General features: G+C 32.9%; 1 protein-coding gene across 1 annotated transcript; it reads right to left on the minus strand.

The window, feature by feature from the left end:
• Window positions 1–13,649: 13,649 nt before the first annotated feature.
• On the minus strand, window positions 13,650–21,644 carry LOC117684420 (uncharacterized). Its single transcript, XM_034456557.2, has 7 exons — window positions 21,526–21,644; window positions 21,234–21,353; window positions 18,489–18,614; window positions 18,037–18,199; window positions 17,660–17,765; window positions 15,232–15,412; window positions 13,650–14,057 (listed from the first exon to the last, which is right to left on the minus strand). Exons 1-7 carry the CDS (start codon window positions 21,623–21,625, stop codon window positions 14,053–14,055), a joined length of 801 nt encoding a protein of 266 aa, XP_034312448.2. The 5' UTR covers window positions 21,626–21,644; the 3' UTR covers window positions 13,650–14,052.
• Window positions 21,645–22,076: the final 432 nt, after the last annotated feature.

Raw genomic sequence — 22,076 nt, forward strand, 5'->3', positions numbered from 1 at the left:
GTTTAAGTTATTGGCGTATGAAATAAGTACAAGAACATAAGGACAGGGTTACACAGGAACTTAAACAATAGTAAATAAAGATATAGTGGATTTGGAAAATACAAAAAGTAAAAAATTCTAAAAGCTCCGCTTTTCAAATTCTTTGGTTCCAACTCAGTAAGTAAGGTAAAATGTGATGGTTGAACATACTGTAATGTCAAAAAGAACATATAGACAAAAATGAGTGAGATATACATTGTAATATTTGGAATGAGAGTATGAAGGGTTATTTTAGATAACCGATGGAAACATGATATTTTACAGTTTGTGTTTTTTTTACAAGCACCTTTGAATCAGTCAATAAGATGCCTGTAAGAGTCGATGGCGATGAGATCAATACTCGTGGACAAGTCCAGAAAAAAAAATGGTCAAAGGGTATTCAATAATGGTATCCCTGTATTGATTTGTGTACTTATTGTAGTCAACCTTCATTTTGGGGTGTTGCGCCGAGGCTAACGAGCAAATTGGTCATATCATTTGGATTCAAGATTTTGTGCTTGCGATCATCATGGCCGATAAAAAAAATCTTCCCGTCCCAGATGAAGGTGGATTTAGCTTTTCCGGCTTTAACCAACTGACGTGCTTCATGTGCTATCTTGTTACGCATTTTGGTCAGATCTTGATTTATAGCTACTTTTTCCATACCGGTAACTTTGCGGAGATCTTTACTAGCTTTCAAGAGTCTGTGTCTTAAGTCATAGTTGGTAATTTTTGCAATGATTTGTCTTGGTCGAGTGGAAGATTTGGGGCCTACCCGGTGGGACACCGCAATGTCGGACTCTTGAAGTGGTACCTTCAATTTGGCAGCGATTTCCAGAACTATGTCGTCGGTCTTGTCATTTTCTTCCGGCACGCCAGATATCCGCACGCAGCTACGCCTGCTATACATCTCAAGATTATCGATTTCTTGTTTGAGATATTCATTTTCCTTTTGAAGTGAAATAATCTGAGTTTGGAGTGGTTCAATCATATGTTGCATCTCAGTAACAAGTAGCCCCTTAACCGCTGATGCTATGCGCTGGATATCATGATCGGAGATCATCAGTTGTTGAGGCACATGGTTAGGGTTGGGTGGGGAGGACTGGTATGGCGCAGGAAACATCATGTGCGGAAAGTGTTGGTGAAATTGCGTGGCAGGTGAAACGGAACCCTGAGTTACTTGGTGGTGGTCAGACAAACAACCTTGCGTGGACATGATAAATGTTGGTTCAGGGTTATCTTTGGATTTTTTAGGCAAATGATATGAACTCGGCGATGGTTCTGAGTCGGTTGAACAAAATTTAGAGCGTTTTCGTTTGGATTGCAGGTCAAATTCAGATTCAGACATATATCCAATGTGAATTATTCTTTTATTCGTAAACAGTTTTAAGTACACACGTGAGATTGTTTTGGTAGGGGACAATGAGCACTGAACGCTTGGGTGAGCACTTATGTGTAAAAATGTAAACACACAAGGTACATATTAGTCTATAGCTTAATTATAACTGTCAATTTTCCACAAATTAATAAAGTAAACAAACTGGCTGTTGGTATATAGATAAACGTGTGTTGTATGCATAGACCTGGTTCGATGCCGCGACCAAAGGTGACACAGGTGGAATCGTGCAATATGAGTATCGACTCACCTTGAAACGGGTGACCAGCTCGAAAAACAGGTAATTTACACAAATACACAAATTGTTGTTCGTTTAGTGACTGTTCCAGGTCCAGAAACACAAGCAATGCAAAATTCAACCCTTCATACACAGAAAAATTAATGGGAAAGTCACATTTTCAATTTTTCCTCTCCCTGAAGAAAAACACCTCTCACCTGTTCCAACGCATGCGCATCTAAATTCTTTGATTTGTTAACAAAGCTCGACCTAGTCTTTGTTTCTAACGTGGGTAATTTCATTTAAATCTGTAATGAATTCCAGATTTTCATCTTCCCCGTATAATGTAAAGCTATTTAAAACATTATAAAAGTGTTTGTTACTAGCCATTAAAGAGGTGATTATTTTTGAATTACATTATTCATAAACAAAAATATTACACTAAAAACTACCCTGCGCAGAAATCGTGTCTCAGGCCTACGAAAGCAGATTGAGCTCATTTTCGTAGGTTACGGTGGTACATATACATGTTATGTCTTACGGTTTAATAGAGACTTATTATTGCCAATAACTATAATAAGAAAGTGAACTTCAAAGGCAAAAAATAAATATTCGTCAAAATGAAGTAAATAAAAGCACACCACCATTAATCTATATTGATTTTGCACACCATTACCTGAATTGATATTACATTTAGATCCCAAATTTGAGTTAACAACGACTTCTGTAAATACTTACATGTATTTCTTGAGAAAAGTGTGCTGTTTATGGATTTCTTATACGTTCAACTTAACTAAGGTGAGGCGTCAGACGGCGCGAATTATCACGCGGGCTCCCTGGTCAACCACCATCAATCTATGTTGATTTTGCACTCCGTTACCTGTATTGATATGTTTTTTTCTTCCATTTAGATCCCGAATTCGAGTGAACAACTACTTCTCTATCTTCATGTAATTTTTAGTATAGTGAGGTTTTTGTGGACTTGTTATGTATGCACAACTTATTAATAACTATGGTGTGGCGTCGGACGGCACGAATTGTGCACTGACTTCTATTTCACGGACTCCCTGGTCGAGGACGGAATAGTCTGGTACCTTTCCCACGTTTCCGTTCGTGTGAACGCGCTCTCTCTCTCTCTCTCTCTCTCTCTCTCTCTCTCTCTCTCTCTCTCTCCATTGACGACAGGCACCAGTTACATATAATTCGAACTGTTCACACATGTAATTAATTCAACATGGCGAACAACGTAAGTGTTCGACTTGTATACAGAACGTGTATTTTCTATTTGGTGAAATTGTTTTAGCATTATTTATTTGCCTTATTTTACTTCTATGTTGATTTTCTTCTGTTTCCTTTAATTATTATATTATGCATTGTCATGCATTTAGAATCGCCGAAACACCGAGAAGTCATGTAAACAAATGGAGTGTACTATCGATGGTAAACTTTGACAGTCATTATTCTTAAAGCTTTTATCCGGGGACAGACATCTACATTTTGGTACAGCATCAGTTGGAGGGATAAAACTTTTCGTTGACGCATTGGACAGTGGTCATTTATTGTAGCGTTGTTCTTAATAAATTAATTTGCTCCAACAGAAGGTACACTGCATTCTGCTCTAACCAAATATTTATGACCACATTCCTTTATAAACTGTGTAGATTTAATTTAAATATATTTCTATAAACATGTCAAGATTCATAACTTCCTTCGTCTCCTTCCACAATTATTCATTGTGCAAGTCCCCTGTGAGGACACGCCAGTCTATATAAAGACCCCGAGGAACCCCTACAGGCAACTCCCCGACAGCCCCATAAGGTTTTTCCGGAAATAAAAACTTTATCTAACAAATCTAACTCATTTGAGATAGTACACTCATAACGTTGATTTAAGATACAATTATATAAAGTTAATAAATTTCGCATTTACAGTTGTATGAATGATCTATTTATGATTGATTCTATACTTAATGAGAACAAGAGGTGTAATTGAATCCGCTATTTTCCTTGAAATGTATTTTTTAATTGTCAAACTCAACAAAACATTCCCTTACTTTTCCAAATAAAATCAGGACTATCAGAATTTGGCCCATAAATGTTAGTTAAAGTAACTCTTGAGTTTGACAAGTAAGAGTTAAAACACATTTATACCCCCACTGAGTCTCTATAAATGGCTCTAGATCAGAAGTAAAATGAGAATCTTGTAGACAAACAATAAAATAGTTTTTTGAATTATACATTTTGTAAAAATTCAATATATCCTTTCTTTTTGATGTAGTATTAAGCCCTTGATAGTTGATTGTTATTAACTTAATGGTCTCAGTCATAGCAGTGTAAGTATATAGAAAGTAAATAGTAACGTGCATACTTCGTTCATACAAGCAAACACACCAAAAACTAAATGAAAAAAACCCCAAGAAAAGGTCAAATGAAAAGCGAAAAATAGACTTTAAATACGACACAAATAGTCCGCTGTAGATCATTGCGAAAACTCTAACCGGAACTTTGATGCGAATTTAGTTCTGATCAAAATAATTTATTTTTCACAACGGGGTGCTAAAGAACGCGGTTTGACTATTTACATCATGGCGGAAAGTGTAGAACGAGTTACCCATAACACTGTACCGGATAATTATGCCAGTGCCAAGGTAGCATTTTTGCACCCGCTTAAGATGGATTTCGGAAAAATCCATATATACCAAATGATAGACCATTGTCTGGAGAGTATATAACCACTTTTGTTTTTAGTGTGTTTGACCTGACAGGTGAGATATTTACATTTAAAAATTAATATCCCATAGGAAAATGATAATTTCCATAGGAGAATTGATTCTCCTACAGGAAATATTGATATTAAAAAGTCCTATAGGAATTATATTTCCTATAGGAGAATGGTATTTCCTGTAGGATTCAGACATGTAGTTTTCCTATCGGATTTTTATCAAATCCTATCGGAATTGATATTCCTCTAGGAAGTTCTTGTATTCCGATTGGAAATTTCAAATTACCTTTAAGAATATTGTTATCCTAAGGGAAAAATTATTTTCCAATAGGAGTTTATTTTTGAAAGGTAAATATCTCACCTGACAGGTGAGATTCAATGATAACAAAGTGGTTGTTAACTCTTTATGCAATGGTCTATCATATGGCATATTTGAATTTTTTGATATATGCAGCTTAGACGGGTGCAAAAATGCCACCATGGCACTGGAATAATTATCCGGCACAGTGTTCCATGTTAACCATCGGGCAGATACTTGGGTATGACAACTTTTGTTTTAAAAAAGCATAATAATATGCATACAATATCGTTTTTTAAATTTAATACATTTTAATACCACGACAGATAGGTTGGGTTGTAAACCTTAGACACTAATTTGTAAACAAGGAACATATTCTGTTTTTATAAAATTCGGGGGGGGGGGGGGGGGGGGGTAATCACAATCCCCAGTCGTTTTTTTTTTCCAAAATCAGGCTTTTTTCTGAAATTCTCATTTGAGACAATAATAAATATTGCAATTAAATTTGACCTAAAGGACAATTTAAAAATATAACGTCCTAAACACCCACTCACTGGTTTAAACAAATCATTATCATTTTCTACTCAGCTGCAACAAAAAGAAAGAAAGGAATTAAGGAAAAAAGGCCATGTTCATGTCACCTAATACAGTTTAGATTTTACATCCCTCAGCTAAATAACCAGCTATGAATTTTTTACTTATATTTTTTTTTTCAATTTCAAAGAATAGGTTAAGAGAACAATGAAGAAAATTTCAGACATACTGTATACGGAAATGAAAAAAAAAACCATGCTTCAACCTTTTAGCGCTGTGTCATTAATGTGTAAAGTGTTAATTTCCGCGCTTGCGCGGGGTATCATCAAGTATACGTTAAAAGGACGTGGACACGATTTGAGTTCAAAATTTTAAACTTTATTTATCTGGTTTTTTTTTATGTTTAGCATAGTTAATTGGGTATTTTTAATTTTTGTCAAAATTTGAAAGTCAAATGTTGAGTTACCAGCAAGATACCAAGTTTGAAATTCTTTGTTTTGTAAACAAAACTGGAGTCATTATTTTTACATATATGTCTTAATTGACATAAGTTTCAATCAAATGTTGAATTTCTGTTGATAATATTACTTAAAAAAAGTACATTGAATCAGTTTATCTTGTTTGCCACGAGTCAGTTTGTCAATGAATTGGTAATATCTTACTTTACATTATTTGTAAACAAATTTAAGACTCGAGTTTTGTTTACATAACAATGAATTATTACATCTGTATCTCTCTTATAACTTGAATTCTAATATTCAAATTTTGGTCATTCAAATAGCATCAGTAAATTATTTCATACATAAAAAATATAAAAATAAAATTTTGATCTTAAATCGTGTGTAGGTCCTTTTTAAAATTTAATGACATGGATACAAAAACAAATTTGAAAAAAAAAGTTAAAATAATGTTTATACCTTTTATTAGTATAATACATATCTAATTTTGTGACTTATAATTGTATTGACAAGTCTGTTTATATTTTACTTGTTAGCCGTTTTGGAACAACTCAGGAATAGCATTTGTCACAGAATAAAAAGAAGACATGTAGAGTCCGCATCATCCACTGGTACGAACGCGGCAAACAAAGTAATGGTTTCCGATCCTCATTTTGTTGGTTGCCCGCCACCACTGGTTAGACTTCGTTGCATGGCAGGGATCAAATGCGCAGTAGTCTGTTGCGCATCTTGTTGGATCACTAACTCTTCTACACAACACGTCTCTTGAAGCTTTAATTGCATTTCTGTATTCCCTTGTGTTTCTTTTTTTGGCATCATTCCAAGCCCGAGTATGAGACGCCAAATCAAGGGTTTCGTACTGATACCCTCCTGAACTCATTCTTTGGTAAACCACTGAATTAAGGTTATTCGGATACCCCTCATGGTTTATTCTATTGACAATGCTGTAGGCAACTGCAATCTGCCCTCTCATTGGTTCCCCTCTGGCTTCACCAAACACTACCCTTCCGACAGTTTGAAAGTTTGCGTTGGTGCTGTATAATGAAAGTGAAACATTCAGAGCAGCTGACTAGGAAAGAATTAACTACTCATAAGTTAAAGGGACTTGGACACGATTTGACTTAAAATTTTCAAATTTTATTTTTCCAATTTCAATGTTCATAATGATAAATATAGAGTGTTATAATGCTATGTGAAAATTTGAAAGTCAAATATCAAGTTATAAGCAAGATACAGAGATCATAATTTCTGTTTTGTTAACTTATTTTGTAACTTTCTTTTGTGATAATAGCATTTATGAAGATGTTGAATTAGTTTAAATTGTTTTTTAAACGTCATTTTGTCTAAGAAATAGGAATTCTTTTACATTACATTTTTTGAAAACAACTATAAGACTCGAGCTTTGTTTACATTACAATTAATTCTTACCTCTTTGTAACTTGACTTTAACATTCATTATTTTGGTCGATCATTTAAAATGCACTAGTAAACCATTTTATACTTAAAAAAATAAAAATAACATTTTTGATCTCAAATCGTGTCGAAGTCCCTTAGAGAATTCAATGCACCCAAATTAGACAAAGTACAAAAATTGTAACACAATTATGTCGTCATGTTTTAATAAAAAAATTGTTGATATTTATTTTAAAAAGATGAATTTCCCTCTGGCTATAAATGATTTAATAACAATATTCTACTTTCAAACTGTTGATAAAAAAGTGTAAGCTTGAGTTTTCAATTTGATTAGTAAATTTTATTAATGACAATTTTTTTTCATATTTTTTATGCTAATCCATGAACCGAGTGTACAAAGTTTTTAATATTTTACAACATTTGATTACATTTAAAATCATTGATAAATCAGACACGAGAAAAATCAAAACCTACAAAGTTTAGCCCATATTTTGAAAAAAGAAATAATATAGTTATCCTTAAATATCTATTAATTGTGTGTTTAATAACAATAGATTAGTTGCTCAAAATTGTTAAGGTTTTAGGCGTCAAAATTAAGTTCACTTAGATAAGTTAGATTTGTTTTTGATTTTTTTTTCTGATGAAGAGGTTTCTTCAATACATGTACCTTTGTGTTTTCAATCGTGTCGGTATAAGAAAAAATTACATATTGGTTACATTTCATTTAAATTGCTTTATGTGAACGTTTGGAAAAAAAGACAACATCAAGTTAAAAGATGATTATAAGCAAATTGATCACAAGATAAAACTTACCATAATTGGCCAAATACCTTCAAGACTAGCAGGGACAGAGCACAAACAATGAGTTGAAATTGTTGCATGATGTAACAAAGGAATAGTTTGTAATTAAATTGGCGGATTCTCTGGTTTATCTGTATCAGTTCTTTATATACAAGAAGAACTGATCTTCATGAATCCATTTTAATCTTCTCCAGGATGCAGTGTATCCTGTTAGTGACATGCGGAGGTGTGAAAAATGGAATAATGAGATATTTATTCATCAGGTATGAATAAAACTTAATGTTTTATTATGGATCTGAAATTCATTAATGTCAAGGCAGTAATGACATATTTGTTTGTTTATTTACTAACATTTGGACTTATAATAATTTATGTAAATTTTATTAATTTAAAACACGTGAAAGAAAAGTTTCTGTCCGAGTAAAACATCCCTACAGGATATTGAAATCACACTCGTACACATTACAACGCCTAAATTCTAAATAGTTTGTCGAGTTGTCATCTGTTCGGGGCGTACAAGGGTTATTCCAGGCATACGTTACAAGAATATCATCATGTTATGCTGAGGTACTATTATAATATCATATCTACTAAGTTTGGTTCCCTCTACTTTTTACGGACACTTATACTTAATTCATACTTCTATAGAAACAGCTATACTGAAATCTACACGCCCCGTTTATCGATCGGTCGAAATCTACAGCGGCTAAAATTGACAGGACTGAAATCGACACGCATTGATTATCGATTGTTAGTAAAAATCACGGACGGCACGAAATAATCATGATAATGTCAGACTCAAAACTCACAGGAGACGATTTGGCTGTTTCTTGTAGAAAACGTACTAATGTACGTTAACAGTAATTAAGTGAATTTTACTTACCTTTTATAATCAATAACTAAATTAGTTTAAAGAAAGATGCCCAACTTTACACTATAATCTGTGCTTCAAAAATGGTTAATAATACTTGGTACATACTTAAATAATGTCAAATTTCAAGTTTATATGATGAATTTCAATTTTTTTTTTATGTTTTCTGCAATTATTCTAATGCCGTGTTTGGTGCATTTTTAATAAATCTCAAATAATACACAGCTTAGAATCTAACTTTCCAAACTTGGCGTCTTTTAACATTGTTTTTATTTATTAGCGATATGATTGTACATGTAGGTGCAAGCAATCAAAAAATCGAAAGAAAATCCTGTTTTAATCGTCTGTCCCACATAGTCTTAATTAATTCACCGAACGCGGATCTACAAGGTATCGTTTATACATCTAGAAGAATAATTCATTATGAAAACTGTGTACATACAATGTGACGATATCGATGTGACCGTCGAAAGTGAATATTTGGAAGAAGCATATGAATCTGTTTTTTTTTTAAATCTTTGAGTGTTTCTTTCCACAATATTTGTTACTGCTTCTACATGTACCTTTAAGATAAAGCCAGTCTTAGTGTTAGCTTTTATATTGGGTTGCTTGATATTCATACAGAATAAGAGTACCAAACCCCCAGATGTTTACATCAGAGAAAAGTTACAGAACGTTGTATTAAGGAATAAATGGTAGCCGTTACGCGATAAGCTGAATTCAGGTATGTAACATTTCTCATTTTAAAGTAAAAATATTAGTTTTTAGAATAAATGATGGAATGGGGGAAGCAACACTAGGGGTTAAGGATGGGGGTTGATTTTTTATGTAAAGTGTCATTTACTTCCGATCTCTGTAAATCGTAAAAACCGCAAACTTGACCAATAAACGCCACGGGACCATTACTGAAGAATTTGAAAATTCGGACAGTTTCACGATCCCGTCCGAACTGAGATTTATTTTCACATTTTTAACTTAGTCGATGAAGCGGATTCATAAAATTATTTACGGCTTCAATGAAGTATGTAAGATTTATAAATGATTTGGAATGTAGGATACATAGAGTCTAATTATACAGCTTGAAGACAACGCACTGACTGCATGCATAAGCTTTGGATTATGGGTAAGGGACGGTTGAGATTTATCTTACTGAAATATACATAGATTGATTACTGCATGTTTTCTTTATAGTACTAAACCTACATATTTGCCGTGGAATGGTCACACACAGATGATTAGTGTCTGTATGTTGGTTTTCAGGCGTGGGCACGCCCGAAATGTGTAAGCAAAGGTGTTGAGGGGAGGGGGGCTTAACAATTGCAGAAAAATAATCACAGTAGTTTGAAAAAAATATGTCTAGAAGCGATCGTAAAGTAAAATATCCAACATACACTAAAAATACTATTTTAAATTAAGTGAAATTAATCAATATTGGAAGGGGGTGAATATCAACCGATCCAGGGAAGGGGCACTTTTTCCATAAATTCTGCATAAGGTTGACCGGAAAAACCTTTTGAACAAAAAGGGTGGGCATGATCCCGGCAGTGGTAGAATTAATCACTTTTTCTTATTGTGTGTAATTTTAGGAAGACCTAAGAGAAAAAAAATGATTTACATAAAATTTATTGTTAGTTCAGGAACTGGTATCCTGTACAATTATTCAAATAAGTGTATTCATTTTACAATAGTCATTAAAGGCAGTTACAGCGACCATTATGTAGCGCGTTTTACACGGCATTTAAAATAATGTTTTCAAATTTTTATTTTGTTGGTTGCAATCCAATACTAATTAGAGTCATAGATGGACAAGGGCTTTCGCGCAGAAGTTTACCGCGTATGTCGTCGGGTCACTTTCTTTTCCGCATAATGCGTCCTTGGCAGCTTTGATAGCATTTTTTAAAGCGCGTGTGTTTCCTCTTTTGGCACTTTTCAAGTTTTGAGCATGAACAATTTTGTCTAGAGTTCATACTCGTACTTTCCATCTTTCATTTTCGCATTCACTACTGCGTCAAGGGTATTTGGATACTGTGGATGATTGAATCGGTTAATAATTGTGAAGGCAACAGGTATTTGGCCTTCCATTGTTTCTTGTCAATTTTATATTAAGCTATAAGTGTACGAAAGAATGGGAGAGGAGTTTGAACCGGTATCACTTAGAAGTGTGATTTTCAGTTATGACAGAGCTCTTCGACGACACCGCTACGAAGCAAGCATCATGCAGTCGCCTGATAGTATATTTACAGCAACCAGACAAGCTTTGATAGCCAATAAAAAAAATCTTGAACAAATATGGAAGGGCAATGGGCCACAAAAAGCAGATCCATTATCTGACGATGACATTGGGGTCTAGGAGTTACATCCCCTCAGTCGCTGTTGAATACGGTATGGTTTAACATTGCCATCCACTTAGGATTGTGTAGACACCAGGAACACTATAATCTCTGTTGGGGGTATTTCATTACATAAAAACCCTGATGCCACAGAATATTTACAACATTATGAGAGAAAGAAAAACGCACAATGCGATAAATAGTTCATAAAACAGAAGCTTTGAGTAAATTAAATTGGGAAAATTATGGGGAAATTGATTGTAAAATGTCAAAAAATTGCAGAATCTGTATAGCGCCTCACAAACACAAGCACCAGAAAATACTGTGTCCAAAAACTCAGGGAAAACAATACAGCAGCTACGGATATTATGCAAGTAATCGACCACAAAAATGTTAATTCAATCAACAGTTATTCCGAAATTACAGTTACAAAACAAAAAGAAATGTCCAAATTATTATTTTCAACGAAAAATACCGATTTTGCTTCGACCACAAATCCACAAGGACAAGCGTCAATCGCAGGAATCATTCAACAGGCTCAGTCAGTGTTTGCAGGGGTATTCTTGCACTTAAACAATATGAATGTTTACACTTACTAAAGTGCCTCCCAGGACTTCCATCTACCACCAGGCAAGAAATCAAATGAACATAAATTCCAGCTAATAAAGCTTCAAATTGATTGAATTGTTTTGAATTTGGTTTTTGTGTCACACAAACAAACAACATCTCGTTTAACTTCTAGTTATTGAGTTATTCAAATCGACGGGCATTCGTAACTTTTCAAAGTAATGAGGTCACGCGATCTAATTTTTAAAATCTAATCTGCAACATTTCGTTTGTAATTGCAAGGCTTACAATAAAATTAAAGAAAAAGAAAAACTCAGATAAAGTCCAATTCAGTGATAATTTATTTTTAGATGCGAAAAACTTTCTAATTCAAATACATGTACGCATTATTTTGAATTGTGCAAGGTTACATCGTCTTCTTAACGACGCGTTGAACCATCGATTAGAAAAAATCAATCGTGGTTTTTAAGGAACATTTCAAAAACTTAAAAATACTAGACGAGATAAATAGAACATCTATAATTGTGTGATTTTATTATTGCCTTATCCAACTCGTTGAAATGGTTATATTCGTTCGGCAAGCCTCGCGAATATATACACTATTTCAACTTGTTGGATAAAGAAAATCACAATATAAGTATCCTATATTTATCACTGCAACCGAGAGAATTACTTTAAACCAAAACAAAATTACAGTAAGAGACATCTAAACAAAAAGGTTTAAAAATACTGAAGGTACTAACCACAGCTTGGCAGAAGCATCCCACGCCATCATGAAAAGGGCACGAACTATTAGTTGGCATGCTCGCATCGTGTTTTGCAGAAAGGAATTCTTTAATTAATAAAGAATAAAGCTTTTAAGTCGTGTCGATGTATTGATCGAGCTTTGTCGATAGGTTGATACACCATATTTTAATAATTTATTTCCATTTTAAACTTTGTCTAAAATTTTAATTAGCTACAGTATTCGCAACTTTCTTTTTTTCACAATACAGCCAATAGAATATGGTTTGTGGGAACCTGTTGTTACGATTAACTTGAAAAACAGATGTATAGGATATTACAAATTAACATTTATTTTCACTGAAGGTTTACAGATTAAATCTGTGCAAATGATTTTCAGCTAATTTCATTCATCGCAATCTAATTATTTTTTATTTTTCTCTCTTTTTTAAGATTCAAAAATTAACGAGCATGTTCATTTTTACGTATTGAGATCATCGGAATACTATTTTCCTTGCGCCAAACAGCATTTAACTAAATATTCTCAACATATATTTTCTACCAATCACAAAGGAGAGAAAGTACACACCCGGAGAATGTGAACTATTTTATCGATTTTAGTAGCGTCCTCTTTGGAAGACGGTACTAAAATCAATTTCAAAGGAGAGAAAGTACACACCCGGAGAATGTGAACTATTTTATCGATTTTAGTAGCGTCCTCTTTGGAAGACGGTACTAAAATCAATTTCAGCTTTGAGTTAATAGATTGTTCGGCATCCTCATGATAGTTGTAAAAGTCTATTGATTAAAATATATACGTAAATTGCCATTAATAGTAAGAGTAATAGTGATAAATTTCTTCTATACGTTTTGTCAATATGTTTTTCTTTGATCTTTATCCCCGTTTTCCAAAAGAAAAAGTTTTATGCAAATTCTTTTTATATTCTAAGTTACATTGTATGAGACATTTAATAGCTCTGGGTTGGGATGGTGGTTGGGAACCACTGTGTTGAATAAGCTTGGTTTGTTAATTCAACTTAACAACGACAACTTTTCATCAGTCACAAAATTATACTTTACATTTCTTCTATTAATGTTGTAACAATCTTTAATGTTTATTACAATCATTGCAACAATCTTCCTTTACGTCGTTTTCAATGGCATGAGTTTTTGGGGAAAAGCCCTATTAACTACGAAAACGACATTTGTGTTTGGAGAAAAGCCCGATTAACTACAAGTATTAATTAACTCATTGGTACTCAAGTAACTGCAATTTTATGATTTGGTAAATTAAAGGTACAGTCTATGATAATTGAGTTCGAAGGCAAGACAAAAATAACAGGAATATTTTGAACAAGTGCTACATGTATATTTTCTACATACTTTTTCATTTGTACTGCTCTATACATCGCTGAATTGCGTGAATATTTGCAACATCGCTGCATAATAGGACATAAATATTCATTGATTATTTAACATACATAAACAAGAAATGATCTTGTGTTAATAATTGATACTGAAAACTTGCTACACTTACATGGATAAAAGGGCAATTTCGATTCTGTCATAGTGACATAGTGAACGTAGTATATTAATTGATGGATTTTATTATATATTGTATGTGACATCGATATCATGACTGTTTATACGCTCTCGTCATTGATAGTGTACAAATCCAGGTTTGCAGGAGTATATCTCGTGATAGTTACACTGCAAAGATAAAAAAAAACCATGAAATTAATTTCATAAATATATCGCATAAAGTATAGGTAAAAAGATGCTTAATAAGTCTTGTTTAATGTCAAATCATCGTGAAAATTTTAAATAAAAAGGTAAATAATAAATGCAGAAGTTGTAAAGCAGACAAAGCAAATTAAATACACACCATCTAATTTTTGTTTGCGTACCGTAAATGTAAAACATGTTTGAAATATGGTAAGCTAATGTTTAAACCTTACTTTTGTTTGGATAAACGTTATCATTGGTTTTTTGTAGATAAGAACGAAACGATAAAGCTTTATAATATCTTCTTCTCTTGTATTGCATTCAGAATTTACAGATATAAAATGTACTGTATAATTGGAAACTTAAGAAAGAATGAGTCAATCCATACAATTACAATTAAGAAGAATGTTTTGTTTTAATGTTAAGATCTATCTTTATCATTAAATGAAAGATAAAACAATTACATGTGTATTTCAAACTGTTGCACTTTTGCTATGAATACTTTGTCAGAATACGTTAAACTATTCTGTATATTTACATCCACCCTCTAAAGGGTATAGTCTCTCAGTTGAATTTCAATTGTTTTAACATGGACTAGGATAGATGAAGCGAAAATTGATGTGTGGTTATAAATATGTGCATATATATGCCTATATATCCTGTTGCTGATTATTTATGGATATGTATATCTTGTAACCATAATATATTGTAAATCTTTTCTTTCTTTTGGTTAGAGTGATATGTAATTATCATATTTTTATTTGCAAGAAATACATACCTGAAAAAAATTATCAAGAAATTATGCATTAATTAAAAATTTTATGTGTCATATCAATGCAGACTATTTAATAAGGTACAGGTATATGAATGAAAAAAAAAAACTACATGAAAGATACAAAATTGTAAAATGCACTTTGAATGTTAACCATAAATAACAGCTTCTTGAGTAGTCAAATTTCATTACAAATTGTTCCCTACATTCGATTTTTAATCAAGCCTATAAAATGTGTTTTTTTCATCTGAATTTCTATTACTTGGAATAAGTGTTTCAGTGCAAAATGTCAACATTAATAGGTCTGTAGATTATACCACATCTTATTTTCAAAAGTAATTAGAATTTTTAATCCTTTAATTATAGATTAAAATTAGAATAATGTACCTATTTGGCAATGAACATGTGTACCGCCGTGGGACCAGCCCTTATGTTTTGTACATTCATCTCTGAAAGCTTTTTCTTGTGCTGCTTTTGCAGTTCCGCTCCCAAATAATTGAAAATCGACAGCTTTTCCATCATAATGTTTGGAGCCATTAGAGTGGCACGCTCCGGCGATGGCGTTTACCTTTAAATAGAAAAATAAAACCTGTTTTAAATTTATTTCATTAGACCACTTTTACTATTTTTTAATTTTTAAAACCGACCGACCGAACAAAAATTGTGGAATCAGGTTAATGAATTTGACTGAGACATACTATTCATTTACCCCTATCCATCCCCCCAACGTAAATGCGATTTGAAAGGTTTTAAAAGGAGTACCAGGTATTTGTTTTTCTTTTTTGGGTATGTGGTAGGGTTTTGTTGGTAGTGTTCGTATATTTGTGTGAAACTCGATCGGAAATTTTTTTCAAGTCGGTTTTTTAATACGAGGCACCGTAATGTCTTTAAAATTAATACTCTTCAATTGGAATTATAAACAGATATTATTTATTCATCGAGTGCAAAATTCACTGTAAAATCCACAGATTGTTAACATTCAAAGTGCATTTTGCAGTGAATTTTGTACTCAATAAATGAATAATATCTGTGTATAATTCCAATAAATACTATTTAAAAACAGTACGGGGCATCGTATTAAATTATTAATCAATTTGATTATTTCATTAAAATTAACAATTACAGATTTGTGTGTAAAATGAAAATAAAGGTTGATAAATGTATCCTGATTAATCTGTGGACAATGCAAAAAATGGTAAGTGAGGCACTAATATTTGAATTATAAAAGAATATAAAAAAAAATCATATAATAATAAAATTTAAACAAGAATAGATTTCCTGCGTCCCCCACCGGTCAAGCAGTATACTAGTATACTGTATATGAAGTTGCAATATTTCAAACATTAAGGGCTGTTCCAGTATTAAATGTGGGGAGGTTGGGAGGAACATTTTTTTACCCCTACCACCCATTTTTTTTCTATTTTTCCTGTCGCAAATATATCCAAAATGCTACAATCTAAAATCAAACAAATACCTATTAACATATATAAGTTTATCTAAAATGTACAAGACAATATCACTGTACAGTTTTTGTTTAAAAATCATATTCAAGTTTCATACTCTGGTTTACATACCGTATAAAACCACATACCTTATTGCAGAGATATACATGTAAGAAAATGGTGATTTTCGAACTTGACCAAAGTATTAGTGGTATAAACATTTGGTATAAATTTAATGAAAATCCGTCAAAATTTGTAGGCATGAGAGCGCTTACAAAAAAGTGTGACGGACGGAAACACGGACGCACGGACACAAAATCCCATAACTCCAACAAAAAGTATCGACCAAGGCTGATTTAGGAACTTGACCAAAGTATTAGTAGTAAAAACATTTGGTATAAATTTCATGTAAATCCGTCAAAATTGTAGGCATGAGAGCGGTTACAAGGTCAATTTTTGATATAATGAAGTAATAATTGTGGTCAAAGTCTCATAACTCCAACAAAAAGTATCGACCAAGGCTGATTTAGGAACTTGACCAAGGTATTAGTGGTATAAACATTTGGTATAATTTTCATGTAAATCCGTCAAAATTTGTAGGCATGAGAGCGCTTACAAGGTCAATATTTGGATAAAACAGAGTCATTATTGTGGTCAAAGTCCCAAAACTCCAACAAAAAGTATCGACCAATGCTGATTTTCGAACTTGACCAAGGTATTAGTGGTATAAACATTTGGTATAATTTTCATGTAAATCCGTCAAAATTTGTAGGCATGAGAGCGCTTACAAGGTCAATATTTGGATAAAACAGAGTCATTATTGTGGTCAAAGTCCCATAACTCCAACAAAAAGTATCGACCAAGGCTGATTTAGGAACTTGACCAAGGTATTAGTGGTATAAACATTTGGTATAATTTTCATGTAAATCCGTCAAAATTTGTAGGCATGAGAGCGCTTACAAGGTCAATATTTGGATAAAACAGAGTCATTATTGTGGTCAAAGTCCCAAAACTCCAACAAAAAGTATCGACCAATGCTGATTTTCGAACTTGACCAAAGTATTAGTGGTATAAACATTTGGTATGAATTTAATGAAAATCCGTCAAAATTTGTAGGCATGAGAGCGCTTACAAGGTCACAAAGTCCCATAACTCCAACAAAAAGTATCGACCAATGCTGATTTTCGAACTTGACCAAGGTAATAGTGGTATAAACATTGGTGTAAATTTAATGAAAATCCGTCAAAATTTGTAGGCATGAGAGCGCTACAAAAAATGTGACGGACGGACGGAAACACGGACGGACGGACGCCCGGCATTTCTATGTCCCCGCTCCGCGTTGCGGCGGGGGACAAAAATAATTCTACATGTACCTGTACTTGGTATTTGGTAGAAGTTCCCAAGTTGTAAATGTATTGTAGAATTTTCAAGTCCAGACAGGTAGAGCCACCTGGTGCCTGTCCTTCTCTACATTTATAACTGAAATATGAATATATTTAATATTATATCAACTACTACCATTTAATGTTGAATGCCATTAATTTGACAAATATTTAATACTTCATATAAGTTTAAAAAATATATATACCCTTCTTATATAAATTGTCATATAAATATATATACGTGTCAATTCTCGATGAGATCTTTCAAAAAAATGCAACAACAGCATAGAAAACATCCCCCTCTCTCTCTCTCTCTCTCTCTCTCTCTCTCTCTCTCTCTCCATTGACCTTATGATACAATTAACTACCTTGACCGCTTGGCAACTTTTCTAGCACATGCATCCCTGATATTGCTGTAAGGATCTGCTCCGTCTTTCACTTGTGATGGGTTTATTTTTAACAAGGTAATCTTTGAGGAGTTCTTAATCTTGCATGCTACTGCCGCTGCTGCTGCACTACAACTCGCCGATCCTAAAAACATTGTATTTATATTGTTGACTTACTTACATGTAGAATGAATAAAATAGCATATTGGTAAGTAAAGGGTTTTCTCCCTTATTATAAATATGAGATTGATATTAGATTGTCAGTATCATCTTGAGCCAAGGAAAACGTTCCCACTCGATTAAAGTTTTATAAGGGTTAGTTTTGCAAAAATAAGAACTGTAACCTCTCGTGTTATAAGCAGCAAATAGGCTACACGTATAGCGTAAAATTGGAAAGAAAATGCAATTTTCAGTTAATTTGAATCAGTGCCTACCTGACTGTGGGACACAGCACTTCCTGGACGCTGATCCTCCACACAATCCGCTCGTGTATGTCCCTCTACAGGACACGGAGGTCTGTTGACATTTACCTCCTTTATCTCTGCAAGGTTTGTCAGCAACTTTTTATGAGAGAAAAAAACCCCATTTACTGATTATGCAAGTAGAAATGTTAAAGATAAAGTGTGTCTAACGAATATGATTCAGTTGTTTCTTTATATTTATATCGAAAACAAATTTTTTTTGGTTTATATTCAGATTTTAAAATTATAGACAAACGGACTCTCGTGGGTAAGTGAATGTAGATAAAGCCTAAATAGAAGGTTCATTTCATGTGTAGTTAGATATGACGCCTTCCAAACAAAAAACAGCATTAAAATGTTTTTAATAGCATTGTTTTCTCATCATTGTTGAAAACAGCAGATGTTTTCAACAAGAGGCCAAAAGACGTTTACTTGAATACCTTAGCTCATACACAGACCTTTTGAAGATTCTCTTAATATATCCATTTAATTAAGCTTCACTCTGGAGTAAAATAAAATCTAAAATATGGTAATGACCTAAAATCTTACAACAAGGACATTGATTGGGAATAACTGCTCCATATTTATTAACTTTCAAGATAGCATTTATGTTTATATGGTTTGATATATAACTTACAGATAGCTGGTATTCATGTTTTATTAAAAACAACAACAACAACCCTTTCCCATCCCCATCGGCCAGACAGGCACTCTGTCCCTTGGGACATTTATACGAAAACAAAAACCACTGATTAGTTATTTTGTTCTATCAATTTTCACGTTTTACCTGTTCACTCTTCAACCATTTATTCAAAGACACCATTTTGCATTTATTAAAAAGTATATTACACATACCAAACTTTTTCAGTATTTTTTTACGCTGTTATTAACAAGTCTACGGTTTATTTAAAAACTTTAAAACCTGTTTTGGTTGTTTTGTTTAAAAATAAAATAAAAAGAACTTTGAACTCTTTGTATACATTTTTTTTACAATGAGTAGTTCTTAAATATGAAAAAGCAAGGAAAAAAAATCCATTAACTGTTTTGTCCCCATTAACCAATTCTTGCAAATTGCTTTCTTGTTATCTTTAATTTTGATAGACAGCTTCATTCATTCCCTTTATAAATTTTTTTCATTAAAATTCAAGTTCGCCCACACCCATTATAACTAAATGTGACTACATTTTGGCGCCATCATTGAGTCAAAACCTCTTTCCAAGTGGCCATGAAATTTTGGTAGATGACTTCCTAGTCTTCATATTTTTTTTACAGGTGTGTGGGAGTAGAGATGTTTTTTTAAAGTAAAGTAAATTTCCTAACATAGGGCGTATATCAGTTCGACAATTTACCATGTAGTTTAGAGGATGAAGTTAAAATTGTTAATGGATGACAAACAGCATAAATAAAAATACATGTTCAATACATAGTCATATTAACCACCCCCCCCCGCCCCCGCCCCCGCCCCCGCCCCCCGCTTCAACTTCTGCCCCATGGCTCAAGGACGACGAATCTCACCATTTAACATCAGCACAATTTTAACATAATAACAATGCAAATCCTCATTTCCCACAACTGTGATAGTACAGATCTTAAATCTATACACTGTCACTATGTGGCAACATTTGCCCCGACCTAGGGCCTTAACTCCTGACCCAGGAACCATAAATTTCACAATTTTGCTAAAGGGCTTTATGGACATCATAAAACGATTACCATGCATTTATTCCTTGTTACATGTAAATATATATGGGAGTGGAGAAAAAGATTTTTTAAAGATTTAATTCACTTTCACTATATGGCCATATTAGTCCCGCCCTAGGGCCTAAATCCTAATCTCAGCGGTCATGAATTTCAAAATTTAGATAGAGGGCTTCATGGACATCATTACCATTTAGTTGATATTATAATACCTCAACTGTACATGAATATGGGAATAGAAAAAACAATTTATAACGATTTAATACTCTTTTACCACATAGCTATATTGGCCCCGCCCTACGGCTTGAACCCCTGACTATGAATTTCACAAATTTGGTAAACGGCTCAATGAACATCATTACAATGCATTTAGGTTTTTTTTTCAAATATATATGGAAGTAGAAAACGAGATTTTAACAGATTTAATATATGCTTACCATATGACCATATTGATCCTACCCTAGGGCCTGAAACTCTGACCCAGTGGCCATGAATTTTACAGTTTAGTAGAAGACTTCATGGATATCAATATACTGCATTTAGTTTTTTTCCCCACGTGTGTTGAAGAAGAGAAGAAGATTTTTGATAATTTTAAAATTCTGTATTTTAGCACCGCCTATGGCACCCCGGGGAGTGGTAGAGTTATGAATTTCACATTTTTGATTCCTTAGATGCTTCAGCCAAAAATGATAACAAATGACCTTTTAGTTTTTAAGAAGTTAAAAAATAAATAATTCTTTTTAAAAAAGTTGCCCACCGCACCACGACGGACGAAGATATAGTAGGTAAATAGGTCACCTGAGTAACCTAAAAATATTCTAACATTAACATTTATTATACATTTGATTAATCTGCACTTTTCTGTACTTAGACACTGTCTTAGTGTTCAGTTGAATGTAACGAATAAGAACGTAACATGTTACATAAACAATAAATCTTTGTGTCTAATGTTCTACAAAACTGAGTAAACGTGTACTAAATATTTATTTTAAAAATATTTTAAAATAAGAGAAATAGAACCTTGGTTGGAAATACAGCACTGTCTGGTTCGTCCACCATTACATAACCCTTTTTGGTAATTGTCGCATGGTATTGAATTCTCCTGACATTTTCCTCCCTTTCGTAAACATCTAGTGTCGCCTATCAGGAAAAAATAAGATATTTAAATAAAGATGAAAAGAAAAAAAATTGATCTTTTTTATCACAAGGATGGAAAAGAATATAAAACATGTAGTTGCCAAAATTCATGTCAAGAAAATGATAAGTTTAAAAAAAAAATGCAAAACCGTTATTTAAAAAAATACTTAATTACCTGTTGCAGTCTGAATAATAAAGAAAAGTATTATAGCACAGCTTCCTAGGGGTCTTCTTGCTTGCATCTTCTTAGACAACTCTTCAAAAAACATCAACATGTATCATTTAGTTGCGCTATATATATATATATATATATATATATATATATATATATATATATATATATATATATATATATATATATATATATATATATATATATATATAACTTCATGCGTAATTCACACCATGTAGAAATGAAAAATAGGTATATTTTCGAAAAATATTATATAAAAAGTCTGTAAAATTAATTGCAAACTTGACTTAACAAGGGCAAAATAAACAATATATCATCGAATGAAACTGTTGTTGTTATAAACATGACCTGCCATTTGGTCACTGCAGAATAAAAAGCCTTCAGTCGTACTTAAGATGCCTGAATGCTCTAATTTAGTCCTGTGCTTTCAACAATATCAATGAATGAGTGATGCAAATATATATATATATATACACGTTCTTAACTTCGTGCGTAATTCACATCATGTAGAAATGACAAATAGGTATATTTTC

The sequence above is a fragment of the Magallana gigas genome, chromosome 5, assembly GCF_963853765.1.
Source record: "Magallana gigas chromosome 5, xbMagGiga1.1, whole genome shotgun sequence".
Classification (NCBI taxonomy): domain Eukaryota; kingdom Metazoa; phylum Mollusca; class Bivalvia; order Ostreida; family Ostreidae; genus Magallana; species Magallana gigas.